The sequence below is a fragment of the Heptranchias perlo genome, chromosome 1 (assembly GCF_035084215.1).
Source record: "Heptranchias perlo isolate sHepPer1 chromosome 1, sHepPer1.hap1, whole genome shotgun sequence".
NCBI lineage: Eukaryota > Metazoa > Chordata > Chondrichthyes > Hexanchiformes > Hexanchidae > Heptranchias > Heptranchias perlo.
The window spans coordinates 51444720-51462524 of NC_090325.1; the positions used below are offsets into that span (position 1 = coordinate 51444720).

General features: G+C 43.2%; 1 protein-coding gene across 1 annotated transcript in view; it reads left to right on the forward strand.

The window, feature by feature from the left end:
• The first annotated feature begins 1189 nt into the window (after window positions 1-1189).
• gba2 (glucosidase, beta (bile acid) 2) overlaps window positions 1190-17805 on the forward strand; it is a 66149-nt gene continuing 49533 nt past the window's right edge. Inside the window, exons 1-4 of the mRNA XM_067985087.1 lie at window positions 1190-1461; window positions 10299-10390; window positions 12507-12622; window positions 14337-14555. Of these exons, the coding sequence (XP_067841188.1) occupies window positions 1271-1461; window positions 10299-10390; window positions 12507-12622; window positions 14337-14555 (618 nt within the window). The 5' untranslated portion in view covers window positions 1190-1270. The remainder of the gene's footprint in view (window positions 1462-10298; window positions 10391-12506; window positions 12623-14336; window positions 14556-17805) is intronic.

The window sequence follows — 17805 nt, forward strand, 5'->3', positions numbered from 1 at the left end:
TATTCAAATCACTAAAGGTAGCGATGCAGGTTAATAAGGTCATAAAAAAGGCAAACCAAGCATTGGGGTTCATTTCTAGACCGATAGAATTGAAAAGCAGAGAAGTTATGTTAAATTTGTACAGAAACTTGGTTAGACCACACTTGGAGTACTGTACACAGTTCTGGTTTCCATATTATAAAAGGGATATAGGGGCATTGAGAAAGGTGCAAAAAAAGGATTACGAGAATGATACCAGAACTGAGATATACTTATCAGGAAAGACTAAACAGGCTGGGGCTCTTTTCTTTAGAAAAGAGAAGGCTGAGGGGTGACCTGATAGAGGTCATTAAGATAATGAAATGGTTTCATAGGGTACATGTCGAGAAAATGTTTCCACTCGTGGGGGAGTCCAAAACTAGAGGTCATCAATATAAGATAGTCCCTAATAAATCCAATAGAGAATTCAGGAGAAACTTCTCTACCCAAAGGGTGATAAGAACCTAGAACATGCTATCACAATGAATAGTTGAGGCAAATAGCATAGTAGATTTAAGGAAAAGCTAGATAAACACATGGTGGAGAAAGGAATAGAAGGATATGCTGATAGGAATAGATGAAGTAGGGAGGGAGGAGGCTCCTCTGCAGCATAAATGTTGGCATCAACCAGTTGGGCAGAATGGCCTGTTTCTGTCCTGTACACTCAATGTAACTCAACCTAATTCTCTCCCCACATATGCTGCCTGACATGCTGAGTGTTTTCCTGCATTTTCTGTTTCTATTTCAGATTTTCAGCATCTGTAGTGTTTTCCTTTCGCTCCAGTGCCATCCCTACTAACTCAAATTAAAATCGGGAAGCTCCATTTCCTTTTAGAGCCTCCCCGCCATAACGCAGGTTTTTTTTTTAACCCACGTCATCTTGACCGATCAATAATAAATCAAATGAAACCAAAGTTTAAATCACAATTTTTATTATTGGTGTCGATGACGCACTCCAGTCCCTGCGGTGACGTGAAAGCCTCAAACGCACTTCCAAACCTCACTCCAGCCCCACGGCAGCGCGCGTGCGCAGTACGCGACATCACGACAACCCCTCCCCCTCTGTTACTCCCACCGTTACGCAAAGCGCGCGCGGACCTGTGTTTTTAAAAGAAACGGACGCGCGCGCGCGCGCACACGCACGCACGCGTGGGCTGCTGCAGGAGGAGAGGGAAAAAAAGCGGAGCAGGGAGGGGCGGACAGGTCTGACCGAGAGAGAGAGAGAGAGCGGAAGAGATAGATAGGGATAGGGATGGGGAGCAGGGAGGCCCTGAGCGCCGGACTAATGCAGAAGTACGCGGACGGCTGCTCGGAGGGGGTCGGGGTCCCGCGCTTCGGCTGGAGGATCTGCCTGGCGCATCAATTCAAAGAGAAGAGGAAGCCGTTCGAGGCCACCGATGTGTCCCTGTCACATATGATCGGCCACCTGGGCCTGGGCATCCGGTGAGTAACCGGCCGGCCCCGTTTCCCTTCCTCCTGGGCGACGGTTTTGCCACATAAAAGGCGGTTGTGTTTCTTTTGGGCGACTGTTCAGGAAATTGGTGCGAACGTGTTCAGCCCCCGCAGATGACGCGAGTCGGGGGTGTTTTAATGTGGATTTGACGTTGTTTCCTTTCCCGTTCAGTATTTATTGAATAAAAAAGCCTGAGAAAGACCCTCTCTGTCCATCGGCACCGCACTTTGCCGTTGATTTTTACACGATTGAATTAGGGGCGCGTCTCTGTAAAGGTGACCCCCCTGGGAAATGTTTGCGGTGCCAGGTATTTCCAGCGCTGTCGTGGACTCCACCGTGTAATTGCCCGCAATGACCGAGATAATGGAAATTGTAAACAATTTTACAACACCAAGTTATAGTCCCAGCAAATTTATTTTAAATTCCACAAGCTTTCGGAGGCTTCCTCCTTCCTCAGGTGAATGGTGTGGAAATGAGATTTTCGAATCCTTCGCATTTGAAAATCGAGATAAGGGAAGGCAGTTTAGACCGACTGGCCGCTCCTGACGGGTTTCCAGTATTTGTGACTGACAACCAACTTTTTGATGCTTCTTGTCAGGATTTCGGTCAAGATGTGAATTTTATTATATTCTGACCCCTTGAACTGAGGTTTGCGGAGAGTACTCTGAGCTCGGTTATACTTCGCTGTTACATTCATTGATTTTGGTGGGAGCAATTTAAGGTAATAAATTAAGATTTTGGCACAGAATGAAACTGTATGATTTCCCCTCTCCCCTTCCTTACCCCCCCCCCCTGTCCTGGGATGAGAGGGTTTTCCTGTGAGGAGAGATTGAGTAGAATAGAGTTTAGAAGAATGAGACGTGATCTCATTGAAATGTATAAAATTCTTAAAGAGCTTGACAGGGTAGACACTGAGAGGCTGCTTCCCCTGGCGGGAGAGTCTAGAACTAGGGGCCATCGTCTCAGGACAAGAGGTTGGCCATTTTGTACTGGGATGAGGAAAAATTTCTTCACTCAGAGGGTTGTGAATCTTTGGAATTCTCTACCCCAGAGGGCTGTGGATGCTCAGTTGTTGAGTATATTCAAGACTGAGATCAATAGATTTTTGGACACTAAGGGATATGGGGATAGGGTGGGAAAGTGGAATTGAGGTAGAAGATCAGCCAAGATCTTATTGAATGGTGGAGCAGTCTTGAGGGGCCTTATGGCTTACCCCTCCTATTTCATATGCTCTTATCCATACTGGTGCCTGTTTAAATAAATGGCCATTTATTCCCTTACTAGGTAAGTCTTATGCCAAGTTTGAGAGAGTGGGAACAAGTTGATTTCTAGTGCCTTAACCTGAGCTCACTTTGTGAAATTTGTGTTGGTAGATTTTGTTGCATTGCCCCATTACAAAAACATTTTTGATTTTAGAGACTTAGTACTGTAACCTGTGCTCAGTTAATGAAAATGCTATTGTTCCCCCCCCCCCCCAATTTGTTCTTGGGGTATTGGTGGCATTGCTGAAGACACATTTATTGTCCATCCCTAGTTGTACTGAGGTGGTGGTGGGTCTCCTTCTTAAACTGCTGCAGTCCTGATGATGCTCCTGTGTTGGTGTTAGGTAGAGAATTCCAGGATTTTGACTGAGTATGAAGGAATGGTAATATATTGCCAGTTGGGTTGCTGTGTGACTTGGAGGTGATGCTATTCCCAAGACCTTGTTGCTATTATCCTTTTTGAAGATAGAAGTTAATGGCTGGTAGATGTTATCACTGTCAAGAAAGAACACATTTGCATTTATATAGTGCTTTTAACATTGAGGATGTCCCAAAAATACTTCACAGCCAATTAAGTATTTTGAAGTGTAATTATTGTTATAATGTAGGCAAAGTAAGTTTGATGAGTTGCTGTGCTTAGTATGTTCTATCCACAGGATGCAGCCACAGTGTGTTGATAGAGGGGTGGTATGGGTGCACACAGAACAACTGTTTCTTCTCAAGTGGGTTTGAATTAGTGATTTCTTGCCTGCAATCAATTTAGTGATAAATTTTGATTTTTTTTTTACAACAATTCAGCTTTTATGGTCAATTCTTCTGATCTCTAATCTTGCTCAAGACTCTGTCCAAGTTAAGTAGCTTGCTGTCAACACTGAGTAGCCTGCTTTCCTTATACCTAACATTATTCTAAAGATCTGAGTTGAAGATTATTCTCCATCAAAATAAGTCCTATCACCTTCATAACTTAACCCCCCCCCCCCTCCACCCCATTGCTTGTAATTATCTTTGTGACTCTTCTCTGAACACTTTCCAATTTACTCGTGTTCTTTTTGAGCAGTCTAAGTTTCATGCTCTGGAATTCACTCCCCAAAGCTCTCTGCCCCTCTAACTCCTTCTCATTAAGACACTCATTAAAAACTCACCTTTGACCAAGCTCTTGGTTACCTCTCCTGATTTTCCCCTCCTTTGGCCCAGTGTGCATTATTGTGTGATGCCTCTGTGAACGACTTTGGGATGTGTTAAAGGTGCTAAATGCAAGTAGTTATTGTTAGATTGACCAGAATACATTCTACTCTAAAATTGGCCTCGCCAGTGACCTATACTGGGTATTCAAATGTAGCCTGCTGCTGAACTCCAAATGGCTCGAGGAGTAGATTCTAATACAAAAGATCAAAACCGCCAAACAGTAGGAACAGCTGATCTTCTGGTAAGTAATGAAATGGACAGATTACATAGGAACAGGAGTAGGCCATTCAGCCCCTCGTGCCTGCTCCGCCATTTGATAAGATCATGGCTGATCTGAGATCTAACTCCATACACCTGCCTTTGGCCCATATCCCTTAATACCTTTGGTTGCCAAAAAGCTATCTATCTCAGATTTAAATTTAGCAATTGAGCTAGTATCAATTGCCGTTTGCGGAAGAGAGTTCCAAACTTCTACAACCCTTTGTGTGTAGAAATGTTTTCTAATCTCGCTCCTGAAAGGTCTGGCTCTAATTTTTAGACTGTGCCCCCTACTCTTAAAATCCCCAACCAGCGGAAATAGTTTCTCTCTATCCACCCTATCTGTTCCCCTTAATATCTTATAAACTTCGATCAGATCACCCCTTAACCTTCGAAACTCTCGAGAATACAACCCCAATTTGTGTAATCTCTCCTCGTAACTTAACCCTTGAAGTCCGGGTATCATTCTAGTAAACGTACGCTGCACTCCCTCCAAGGCCAATATGTCCTTCCGAAGGTGAGGTGTCCAGAACTGCTCTCAGTACTCCAGGTGCGGTCTAACCAGGGTTTTGTATAGCTGCAGCATAACTTATGCCCCCTTGTACTCTAGTCCTCTAGATATAAAAGCCAACATTCCATTTGCCTTCTTGATTATTTTCTGCACCTATTCATGACACTTCAATGATCTATGTACCTGAACCCCTAAGTCCCTTTGGACATCCACTGTTTTTAACTTTTTACCCTGTTCTAACCCTTTTTGATCCAAAGTGGATGACCTCACATTTGTCTACATTGAATTCCATTTACCACAATTTTGCCCATTCACCTAATCTATCAATATCGCTTTGTAATTTTATGTTTTCATCTACACTGCTTACAATGCCACCAATCTTTGTGTCATCGGCAAACTTAGATATGAGACTTTCTATGCCTTCATCTAAGTCGTTAATAAATATTGTGAATAATTGAGGCCCCAAGACAGATCCCTGTGGGACTCCACTAGTCACATCCTGCCAATGTGAGTACCTTCCCATTATCCCTACTCTCTGTCGCCTTTCGCTCAGCCAACCTCCTAACCAAGTCCGTATTTTTCCCTCGATTCCATGGGCTTCTATCTTAGCTAACAGTCTCTTATGTGGGACTTTATCAAATGCCTTCTGGAAGTCCACATAAATAACATCCATTGACATTCCCCTGTCCACTACTTTAGTCACCTCTTCAAAGAATTCAATCAGGCACGACCTACCTTTCACAAATTCATGCTGGCTCTCTCTGATTAACTGAAAATTCTCAGTGTTCAGTCACCTTATCCTTAATTATAGACTCCAGCATTTTCCATACAACAGATGTTAGGCTAACTGGTCTATAATTCCCCGGTTTCCCCCTCTCTCTTTTCTTTAAAAAGCGGAGTGATATGTGCAATTTTCCAATCTAGAGGGACAGTTCCTGAATCTAGAGAACTTTGAAAGATTATAGTTAGGACATCTGCAATGTGCTCACCTACTTCGTTTAAAACCCTGGGATGGAAACCACCTGGTCCTGGGGATTTGTCACTCTTTCGTGCTATTATTTTCTTCATTACTGTTGCTTTACTTATGTTAATTTTATCGAGTCCCTGTCCCCGATTCAATATAAGTTTTCTTGGGATTTCTGGCATGCTATCCTCTTTCGACTGTAAATACTGACACAAAGTAATTGTTCAACATGTCCACCATTTCCCCATTGCCAATGACAATATCCCCACTTTCAGTTTTTAAGGGGCCAACACTGCTCCTGACCACCCTCTTCTTCCTAATATAACTATAAAAGATTGTGCTGCCAGCTTTCTCAGTAGAACCACAGTTGGTTCCCAGCAATTTTTGCTGTCATTCTGCATTTGGTAGCTCCAATGCCCTGGATTGCTGGAAGGACATTATTGGGCAGATTAGCTGTTTGCCAGTAGTGGCTGTTTTGGAGCACTTTATTTTGCATGGGAAAATATCCACCTGAATGGATGGGAGTGAGGATGATGAGCTGACATATTATGTGGTGGATTTATTTCAGGACAGCGACAGCCGGATCTGTTTCATTTCTTTTTGACATACCAACTGTTTCTGTGGAGGTGAGCACTTTCATTGATGAGACACACTTGAAGCGGGAGAGAGGGTTGCAATCAAGGCTTGGCCACCGCACTGTAGGGCAATCCAAGACATTCCTCAAGCAGGCTGTGAATTGCTGAGATTGATGCCAACATCACTGCCACCAACAATCCATGGAAGGCCACCTGGGAAGCTCTGATTTCCACCCCCTGCCTCCCAGCAAAGGATAACAACCTTTCATGCCAATTCCTGATGCAGTAACCACTGCTGCTGCATCCACTCCTTGCCCATGGGTACAGAGACAAACACGAAAGAGCTTAAAAACAAAAGGAAGGGAGGAGAAAAGTCAGGGATAGAGAGAGATCAACAGAAATAGAGCATACAGAAGTGAAAAGGGAGAGAACAACAGACAAGTGAAGAAAGGCCATGAGAGAAAAAGAAAGTTTATTAAATGAAGGAGTGAAAATAGTTATCCCATCTACCACAACTAGTGCCAAATGGATCAGGTGTTTAACTCCTATAATGAAGATTCTAACTAAAGAGATTTAATCATTCTGGATTCATTCATTGGTTGTTTCATATAAATTTAGCTTCCTCCTTCAAAAGCACTAGAAGTGAAACAATATATTGTGCAAACTGAAGCAGCATTGTGGAGAAGTATCCCCAAGTGGCCTTTGAACTATCCAGACCTTTCACCCTGTGCTAGTGTGCAGGTTTTGTTTTGATAGGCCCATGATTCCCTGTGGAGGTTTTGTCGCATGCAAATACTTTTCTTGAGTTCGCTATTTATTGTAAAATTATTGCAGAAAAACAAGTATTATCAGATTTTAAGTTCTCACTAGGAAGGTGCCATAAATTGATGCCAGAATCTCATTGTCATCTTAATATTTGGTCACAATTATCTGTTTCTGAAGATGGAATTTGAGCCTTTAATATTAACCCTTTTTAATTCTACTTGGAAAGGAACTCCGTGTTGTCAGTTGTTTTGCATGCTCTGTGGGTATCTTATCTGTTTCAGTCTGCGTTGTAGCTTTTTTTTTGTTTCACAATTTCCTGCACCCCTCTGTGCATATTCTTATTGTTTCACAGGGTCTGACAGTCATCTGCTGCCCCTGGTTCATGTGTGTAGTTAGACAATGTATGCAGTAGGTCATTTGACCATGGAGGTGATCACAAGTGATCCCAACCCTGCCTTCAGCACTTCTGGCAGGGGTAAATTTGTAGTAATCTCAAGTAGGACTTGTTCCCTCCTTAGACTAACTGTAGTGAGGTCAACAAGTTCACCACAGAATCAAACCTTGAACTTCCTATTTTGTGTGATTTAATAGTGCACTAGGCATTCAGGGAAGCACAGTGCATCCAAGTAGTAATGTTAAACTGTTTTATGTACCTGCAATAGGGTATGTCCTCTCCACAAAAAGCAGGACAAATCCAATTCGGCCAATTACCACCCCATCAGTCTACTCTCAATCATCAGCAAAGTGATGGAAGGTGTCGTCGACAGTGCTATCAAGCGGCACTTACTTACCAATAACCTGCTCACCGATGCTCAGTTTGGGTTCCGCCAGGACCACTCGGCTCCAGACCTCATTACAGCCTTGGTCCAAACATGGACAAGAGAGCTGAATTCCAGAGGTGAGGTGAGAGTGACTGCCCTTGACATCAAGGCAGCATTTGACCAAGTGTGGCACCAAGGAGCCCGAGTAAAATTGAAGTCAGTGAGAATCAGGGGGTAAACTCTCCAGTGGCTGGAGTCATACCTAGCACAAAGGAAGATGGTAGTGGTTGTTGGAGGCCAATCATCACAGCCCCAGGACATTGCTGCAGGAGTTCCTCAGGGCAGTGTCCTAGGCCCAACAATCTTCAGCTGCTTCATCAATGACGTTCCCTCCATCATAAGGTCAGAAATAGGGATGTTCACTGATGATTGCACAGTGTTCCGTTCCATTCGCAACCCCTCAAGTAATGAAGCAGTCCGAGCCCGCATGCAGCAAGACCTGTACAACATCCAGGCTTGGGCTGATAAGTGGCAAGTAACATTCGCGCCAGGCAATGACCATCTCCAACAAGAGAGAGTCTAACCACCTCCCCTTGACATTCAACGGCATTACCATCGCCGAATCCCCCACCATCAACATCCTGGGGGTCACCATTGACCAGAAACTTAACTGGACCAGCCATATAAATACTATGGCTACAAGAGCAGTTAGAGGCTGGGTATTCTGCGGCGAGTGACTCATTTCCTGACTCCCCAAAGCCTTTCCACCATCTACAAGGCACAAGTCAGGAGTGTGATGGAATACTCTCCACTTGCCTGGATGAGTGCAGCTGCAACAACACTCAAGAAGCTCGACACCATCCAAGATAAAGCAGCCCGCTTGATTGGCACCCCATTCCCCACCCTAAACATTCATACCCTTCACCACCGGCGCACAGTGGCTGCAGTGTGTACCATCCACAGGATGCACTGCAGCAACTCACCAAGGCTTCTTCGACAGCACCTCCCAAACCCGTGACCTGTACCACCTAGAAGGACAAGAGCAGCAGGCACATGGGAACAACACCACCTGCATGTTCCCCTCCAAGTCTCACACCATCCCGACTTGGAAATATATCACCGTTCCTTTATCGTTGCTGGGTCAAAATCCTGGAACTCCCTTCCTAACAGCACTGTGGGAGAACCTTTACCCCACAGACTGCAGCGGTTCAAGAAGGCGGCTCACCACCACCTTCTCAAGGGCAATTAGGGATGGGCAATAAATGCTGGCCTGGCCAGCGACGCCCACATCCCATGAACGAATAAAAAAAAATGTTTGTCTGGTTAGATTATACTTTCTGACAAGCATTCTCAACATCTAGTGCAATGATGAGATCTGCCATCCCTTGAATGGACATTACTTGCATGGGAGACAGGAAAGCAGGAACAATATGGAAAAGTCAACATATCAAATTGTAGTTTTCATTCAAACTTTTTTTGGGCGGGGCAGGGGTTGTAGTCGTTTATTATTAAAACTCAATGATGAGTGTTGGCAAATTATTTGACTGCATAGGGCATTGCAGACATATTTAATGTCTCCATGCATGTACTTCCACAAGTGTTGCTGGAAAGTGAGCAGGAACTTTGGTTGATTTTTTTTCTCTCTAACCCTAATAGGGCCATTGTAATCGCAGCTAAGATTAGCTAACTGAATATGTTGATCATCGGACCTTGACGGTCTATGACTCAGCTGCTCACTGCTGTAATCCGCTGACCAATCAATGTGAATTTTTCTTTTAAGCCTCAAATCTTTCTTCCAATTTTCTTCTATGTCTCTCTGTTCCATTTTGGAGATGGTGCAACTTTTAACTAAATTGTCATTTGATTGGCTGAGAAATCAACCTTTAGAGCTAATTTTTTTCCCCTTTCCTCCTTATGGCGATTTCCCTTTTTTTAAGCAATTGTTCCTTGGATTCCTTGTTGGGCTCCAGTTCCATGGTTACCAGTTGCCTATGGTACCTCACCCAAGGGATCATTCTTCAAATGGTCTGTCAGGTGGTGACTGTTGGGTCATCTGACTGTGGAGGCTTGAAACCGAAGCCCAGTGATCTCCTTACATAACATTCACATGTGCCAACACCCAGCACAATTCACTGAATAGTGAACAATCAGGAGTGGGAAACTTGGTCATTTTCTCCTTCTGATGCAGGGTGCTGATATCAATGTATGGCCATACTGTTGCACCAGCTGAAGTCTAGATAAGTATAGACTGGAATTGAACCCAAGACTTTTCTGGTTTGTATGGCTCAGCTAATTACTGTCTTAGCTGAGCCATCATTTTGGCTGGAGCTTGCTTTTAAGCCGAAGATCTTGACATAGTAATGATTAGATCAACCGTTGACCCGTTTTTACATATCAAAAGATGAGGCGGCTGCTAAGTATACTCCATCAGAAGTGTGTTCAGATGAGGGTTAATACAGTAGTAAGTAAACTGAATTTGTAAATAATTCATGGCTTGCCTTTTCAGCTTGTTAGTAAATATGTACTGTAATTCTGTTTTTGGACAGGTATTTTAAATGGTGGTACAGAAAAACTCGAATAGAGAAGAAGGCACCTTTTATTGACTCATTTAATTCCATTCCATTGCGTCAGATTTATGGTAAGTACAAATTACTACATTTTTCAATGTTGCTGTTCAATAAGTTAAGATTTTATTTCAGACTATAGTCTGTCTCATGAGTGTTGTGCCTTTCCAGTCTGTCTTTTTTTCCATTTGAATAGTGATTTCATATTATTGTAGAATAAATATCAATGGCAGAATAGATTGCTTGTCCATATCATAGCTGGGGAATATACAGGGAGTGGGAATGTTTTTTATTCGTTCATGGGATGTGGGTGTCGCTGGCAAGGCCAGCATTTATTGCCCATCCCTAATTGCCCTTGAAAAGGTGATGGTGAGCTGCCTTCTTGAACCACTGCAGTCTGTGTGGTGAGGGTTCTCCCACAGTGCTGTTAGGTAGGGAGTTCCAGGATCTGACCCAGCGACTATGAAGGAACGGCGATATATTTCCAAGTTGGGATGGTGTGAGACTTGGAGGGGAACGTGCAGGTGGTGTTGTTCCCATGTGCCTGCTGCCCTTGTCCCTCTAGGTGGTACAGGTCGCGGGTTTGGGAGGTGCTGTCGAAGAAGCCTTGGCAAGTTGCTGCAATGCATCCTGTAGATGGTACACACTGCCGCCATGGTGCGCCGGTGGTGAAGGGAGTGAATGTTTAGGGTGGTGGATGGGGTGCCAATCAAGCGAACTGCTTTGTCCTGGATGGTGTCAAGCTTCTTGAGTGTTGTTGCAACTACACTCATCCAGGCAAGGGGAGAGTATTCCATCATACTCCTTACTTGTGCCTTGTTGATGGTGGAAAGGCTTTGGAGAGTCGGGAGGTGAGTCACTTGCCACAGAATACCCAGCCTCTGACCTGCTCTTGTAGCCACATTATTTATGTGGCTGGTCCAGTTTAGTTTCTGGTCAATGGTGACCCCCAGGATGTTGATGGTGGGGGATTCGGTGATGGTAATGCCGTTGAATGCCAAGGGGAGGTGGTCCTTGTCTGGCGCAAATTTTATTTGCCACTTATCAGCCCAAGCCTGGACGTTGTCCAGGTCTTGCTGCATGTAGGCACGGACTGCTTCACTATCTGAGGGGTTGTGAATGGAACTGAACGCTGTGCAATCATCAGCAAACACCCCCATTTCTGACCTTATGATGGAGGATCATTGATGAAGCAACTGAAGATGGTTGGGCCTAGGACACTGCCATGAGGAACTCCTGCAGCAATGTCCTGGGGCTGAGATGATTGGCCTCCAACAACCACTACCATCTTCCTTTGTGCTAGGTATGACTCCAGCCACTGGAGAGTTTACCCCCTGATTCTCACTGACTTCAATTTTACTAGGGCTCCTTGGTGCCACACTTGGTCAAATGCTGCCTTGATGTCAAGGGCAGTCACTCTCACCTCACCTCTGGAATTCAGCTCTCTTGTCCATGTTTGGACCAAGGCTGTAATGAGGTCTGGAGCCGAGTGGTCCTGGCGGAACCCAAACTGAGCATCGGTGAGCAGTTTATTGGTAAGTGCCGCTTGATAGCACTGTCGAAGACACCTTCCATCACTTTGCTGATGATTGAGAGTAGACTGATGGGGTGGTAATTGGCCAGATTGGATTTGTCCTGGACAGGACATACCTGGGCAATTTTCCACATTGTCGGATAGATGCCAATGTTGTAGCTGTTCTGGAACAGCTTGGCTTGAGGCGTGGCTAGTTCTGGAGCACTAGTCTTCAGCACTACAGCTGGGATGTTGTCGGGGCCCATAGCCTTTGCTATATCAGAAAGATAAGTATCACTTCTTTAGCACAGGTCTTAACCAATTAACCAGGCTGCCAAACTAATGTATAAGGACTAGTGTATTCACAGCACTTTTTGAACTCATATTTTATCAAAGTTCATACATCAGATCCATCAGAATCTATAAAGAGAAAAGATAGGTTACCATTTTGACTGTAGACTGTTCTTCAGAAGGGGCTGTGATGAAAGGTCTGGGCCTTTTATGTTAACCTCTCTCTTTATAGATGCTGGTGTATCTGCATTTCCTGAATTTTCTTTTTTAGATTTCCAGCATTTGTAGTGTTTCCCTTTTCTATCTTTTAGTTCACAAACAGTTGACTTCAAAAGAACAATGCCTTGTAGTAAGTATTGTTAAACGTCAAACTGACTTCTTTTCAGGAGCTCCATTAGGTGGGTTTGGAGGAGGTACCATTACAAGAGGGTGGCGAGGAGAGTTCTGCAGGTGGCAGCTAAACCCAGGAATGTACACTTATAACACTGTGATTGAGAACCAGGTATGTGTTTGGTTGTACTAGGTGATACTGAAATTAAGGGTGCTGTGAAACTTAAAAGTATTGCCATTGGCTGTTCTTGTAAAATTGAGCTGTTACAAAGAATTAGCATTCCTCAGTTAGAGTATCTTTTAGAATATATTTTCATTTAAACAATGAGTGCTATTTAACAAAAAAAAAGTCCTTTTAGGTTTCTTTTTAAGTAGTTATAACCCAGTTGGATTTGCCTTGCCCTTAAACCTTAAATGAAGTCAATTGTTAGAGTGGTTGATAATTAGGTTTCTTTTGATGTGTGTGTAAATTAGAGAGTGTACTTTAAATAGTGATCAGTTAATTTTATCTATTCTGGAGCCTGTGGGATGTTAGCAGGTGTCGCATTCTCAAGGTCACAGTCCTGAAGGTTTTAAGCTAGCTAAGATTATAGGCAATGTATGGCGCCTTTCTCGTTGGCGTGGTATGGCGCCTTTCTCCTTTTGTTTTAATCTTGGAGAAATCTTTAGAGTCTGCACACCTATGTCAAAATAATATTGTTGTTTTGATCACAACTGATTCTCCAAATGAGACTTTGCATTATAGGCTGGAAGTTTTAGCTGCTCAAAAAAATTTGAGATTTTGGGTTTGTGGAGGATTCCAAGAAATGCACGTCCTATGTAGGAATTGGGGAAAAAATCTCATTAAAACCTTCTAGAGATTGCTCTGGGCATTAATCAGTCCTTTAACAGGATTTTGTTAATGTTGTTTTCTATAGGAGATAAGCGAAAGGGCTGAACTGTCTTTTTAAGTGAATGTTTTAATACAGTGCTGCTGCATAATATGTTGACGAATACTAATTCTTCATTTGTGTGTGCACCACTGAGAGGAGATGCGAATTGTACGCCATTGCTGGGTGTTAAAACTGCTAACATTTTGATTTCCTCTGACTGCTACAAAGAAATTTTTGAACTTCAAAAGGAAAAACCTCCTTTACAATCCAGGGATTTCAGTTTTCTGTTAACCGCAGCTCTACATGTAATGGGGATGATTAGAACTCTGAGAACAATCTTCTGTGTATATTTCATCACAGACTCTATGTTTGTACGGCCTGCCGGTGCTGAAAGAACTCGTAAGACCTGCAGGCGCTGAGAAGCGGAAATAGCCCAAACTAACATACTTTTTCACAAGTATAAAGCTCTGCAAGTTTCCTCTTCTCCCTCGCCCCTTTGCCAACTTTGGCTGAGAAGACAGGTGGGGACCAGCTCCCACGTCCGTACTGATGCCACTCTGAATTGGGATACTAAGGTTTTGTTCCTGCCACGGAGAATCATTTATCTTCTCCCCTGTGCTTTCTCACAGCAACACACCAGAGATTATAAACTGGTGTGAAGGATTTGGGGCACAATCTCACATCCTTCTATTATGTTGAGTGTGAGGCAAAGAAAGGGGCGAAACATTGCAAAATCTTTCAGAACTTTTCTAGAGGAAATGGGTCAGGTGGCGTCCACAATTCAGTGTCACTGGAAGGGCTAGGCTGAATGGAATTTTCTTTTTCTGTGCTTGATGTTAAGTGTTGGTTATAGAATAATGGCCACCTCATTGTAAGGAAAAGTTGGAACCACAAGGGAGCATCCTACAGCTGTGTAACGGCCTTTGGATCAAGGTTTTAAAATAATTATGCTGATAATAACTAATTTGCTACAGGGTGTACCAATATGATGTATGATTACTTTTGTGTTCCCAGTTTACTGTCTGCTTAAGAAAGAATGGACAGACTGTTTATCAACAAGTGCTTTCTGTTGAGAGGCCTCACAAGCTCCAGAGTTGGAATTGGGGGTACTGTGGAGAATATGCCTTTTATCATGCCCTTTATCCACGTGCCTGGACAGTTTACAACCTTCCTGGACAAAATGTAACTCTGACATGTCGGCAGATATCTCCAATTATTCCTCACAATTATATGGTTAGTATATAGTTATATGTTGTCAGTGTGCTGGTAACATCTTTTTGAAAGATGTACAAACCTTGGTTTACTTTTAAAGAAAAAAATTTGTAGGTATAAGCATAAATTTGTTGAATGTTTTTTACATTGAAAAATTTGGATCAAAAATCAAGTTCTAACCATGGCCTTCTGCAAAAAGTTGCATGTATAGGTTTTTTTAAATGGGCACGGAATTTAAAACCAATTTTATAATTAGCTGGGAATGGACCATTTTGTCCTTGGTAAACATTTATCTACCTACCTATCAGAGTGCAGGTTACTGATGGTCTCTTTCATAGAGACTCAGCATGCAGCTTTAAGCTTCTTTGTCAAGTGTACTTTCCACTACACGAAGTCCCTTTGTACACTCAGTAAATTCAGTTACTTGTTAAAGTTAAGACAAGCAAATGGTGGTAGTTTGGCTTTTTGTGGTACAGATGCATTACTTATAAATGGTGCACTTTTTCAAACAGCTATTTAACAATGGTCAAAGATGAGAAAAAGCCAATTGAGCCCATTGAAGCTTACCCCTATAATACTCAAGCTTTCCCAATGCATTGTTTTAAAAGGCACTGATGTCTTTGTCTACTTACCTGACACTTTATTCCAGATGTTTATCACCCTTTTTAGTAAAGAAATTTGTTCTAATATCTGTTTTAAAGTTATATTCACTGTTTACTTTTTCCACATACCATATATGATGGCCTTGATGAGGTTCTCCCTTGACCACTACCTCTAGACTGTAAAGCTTGCAATTCTCTAAGCTGCCCACAGAACCATAGAAGTTTACAGCACACGAGGTGGCTATTTGTCCCCAAGTGTCTGAAGGTTCTATGCTACAGCAATCCAAAAGTAATTCCACTGCCCTATCTCCCCATAGCCCTATATCTTCCTCAGATATTTTTTCAAATTTCCCTTAAAAGATGCAATGGTTTCTGCCTCAACCACTCCATATAGCAAAACATTCCAAGCTCCAAAAATCCTCTATGTAAAGGAATCTCTTCCAGGTGCTCTCCTCACTCTCTTAATGACAATTTTAAATTGACTCTTGTTATTGACTTTTCAAGCTGGAGAAATAGTCTTTCCCTATTGAATCCAGCAGCAGAAAGAAGGAACTTGCGTTAACATGGTGCATTTCATGACCTCTGGACGGCCCAAAGCACATTACAGGCAGTGAGGGATTTTTGAAGTGTAATTACTGTGATCCATCCGTGGCTAAGTCCACGGGGAAAGTGATCCCATCTTCCCTCCACACCCCCCCCCCCCACCATGGTTAACTCCACGGGGAAAGTGATCCCATCTTCCCTCTTTCCTCCCCCCCCGTGGCTAACTAAAGAAGTTAAGGATAATATTAGGTTAAAAGAAGAGGCTTATAATGTTGCCAACAAGAGTAGTAAGCCTGAAGGTTGGGAGAGTTAGAAACCAGCATAGGATGACCAAAAAATTGATAAAGGGAGAAAATAGAATGAGTGTAAACTAGCAAGAAATATATAAAAACAGATTGTAAGAGTTTATACACTCATGTAAAAAGGAAGTGAGTAGTGAAAGTAAACATGGGCCCCTTAGAGGCTGAGACAAATATGTGAGGGCAAGGCTGGATGGCATCTATTTTAATGCAAGGAGTCTTGCGAATAAGGTGGATGAACTGAAGGTGTTGATAAACACATGGGAGTATGATATTGTTGCTGTCACAGAGACATGGTTGAGGGAGGGGCAAGACTGGCAGCTCAATATTCCGGGGTACAGAATCTTCAGGCGAGACAGAGGGGGAGGTATAAGAGGAGGGGGGGGTCGCAATATTAATTAAAGAATCAATTACTGCCATAAGGAGGGATGATATATTAGCAGGTTCCTCTAATGAGGCCATATGGGTGGAGCTTAAAAACAAAAAGGGGGCAAGCACTTTGATGGGAGTGTACTATAGGCCCCCAAACAGTCAGGGGGAGATAGAGGAACAGATATGTAGGCAAATCTCAGAAAATTGTGCAAATAATAGGGTAATAATAGTGGGGGATTTCAACTTCCCCAATATTAACTGGGATACTCAGAGTGTAAAAGGCTTTTTGAGCCAGCATGTAGAAAGTCCTACAAGAGAGGGGGCGGTACTGGACCTAATTCTAGGGAATGTGGCCGGCCAAGTGGAAGAAGTGCTAGTAGGTGAGCACTTTGGTGAGAGTGTCCATAATTCGGTGAGATTTAAGGTGGTCATGGAAAAGGACAGGGAGGGGCCGGAAATAAAGGTTCTAAATTGGGGGAAGGCCGATTTTAATAGGATAAGGCAGGATCTGGCCAAAATGGACTGGGATCAGCTGCTTGTAGGAAAATCCGCATCGGAGCAGTGGGAGTCTTTCAGAAGGGAGATTGAGACCATACAATGGCAACATGTTCCCGTAAAGGTCAAGGGTGGTTCCAAGAACTCCAGGGAACCTTGGATGTCAGGGGATATACGAGAATGGATTAGGAAAAAAAGGAGGGCTTTTGGCAGATACAAAAGGCTAAAGACGGAGGAAGCCCCAGAGGAGTACAAAAAGTGCAGGGGGATACTTAAAAAAGAAATTAGGAGATCAAGAAGGGGCCATGAAATAACACTGGCGAGCAAAATAAAGGAAAATCCTAAGATGTTTTATAAGTATATTAAGGGTAAGAGGATAACTGGGGAAAAATAGGGCCCATTAGGGACAAAAATGGCAATCTGTGTGTGGAGCCTGCAGATGTAGGAGGGGTTCTAAATGAATTTTTTGCATCTGTTTTCACTATGGAGAAGGACGATGTAGACATAGAAATACGGCAGGGGGACTGTGATATACTTGAACATATTAACATCGAGCGGGAGGAGGTATTGGCGGTTTTAGCAGGCCTAAAAATGGATAAATCCCCAGGCCCGGACGAAATGTATCCCAGGCTACTGTGTGAGGCAAAGGAGGAGATTGCGGGGGCTCTGACACATATATTCAGAACCTCTCTGGCCACAGGGGATGTGCCAGAGGACTGGAGAACCGCTAATGTAATACCATTATTCAAGAAGGGAAGTAGGGAAAAACCGGGGAACTACAGGCCAGTGAGCCTAACATCAGTGGTAGGAAAATTATTGGAAAAAATTCTGAAGGACAAAATTAGTCTCCACTTGGAGAAGCAAGGATTAATCAGGGATAGTCAACATGGCTTTGTCAAGGGAAGATCATGTCTGACTAATTTGATTGAATTTTTTGAGGGGATGACTAGGCGTGTGGAT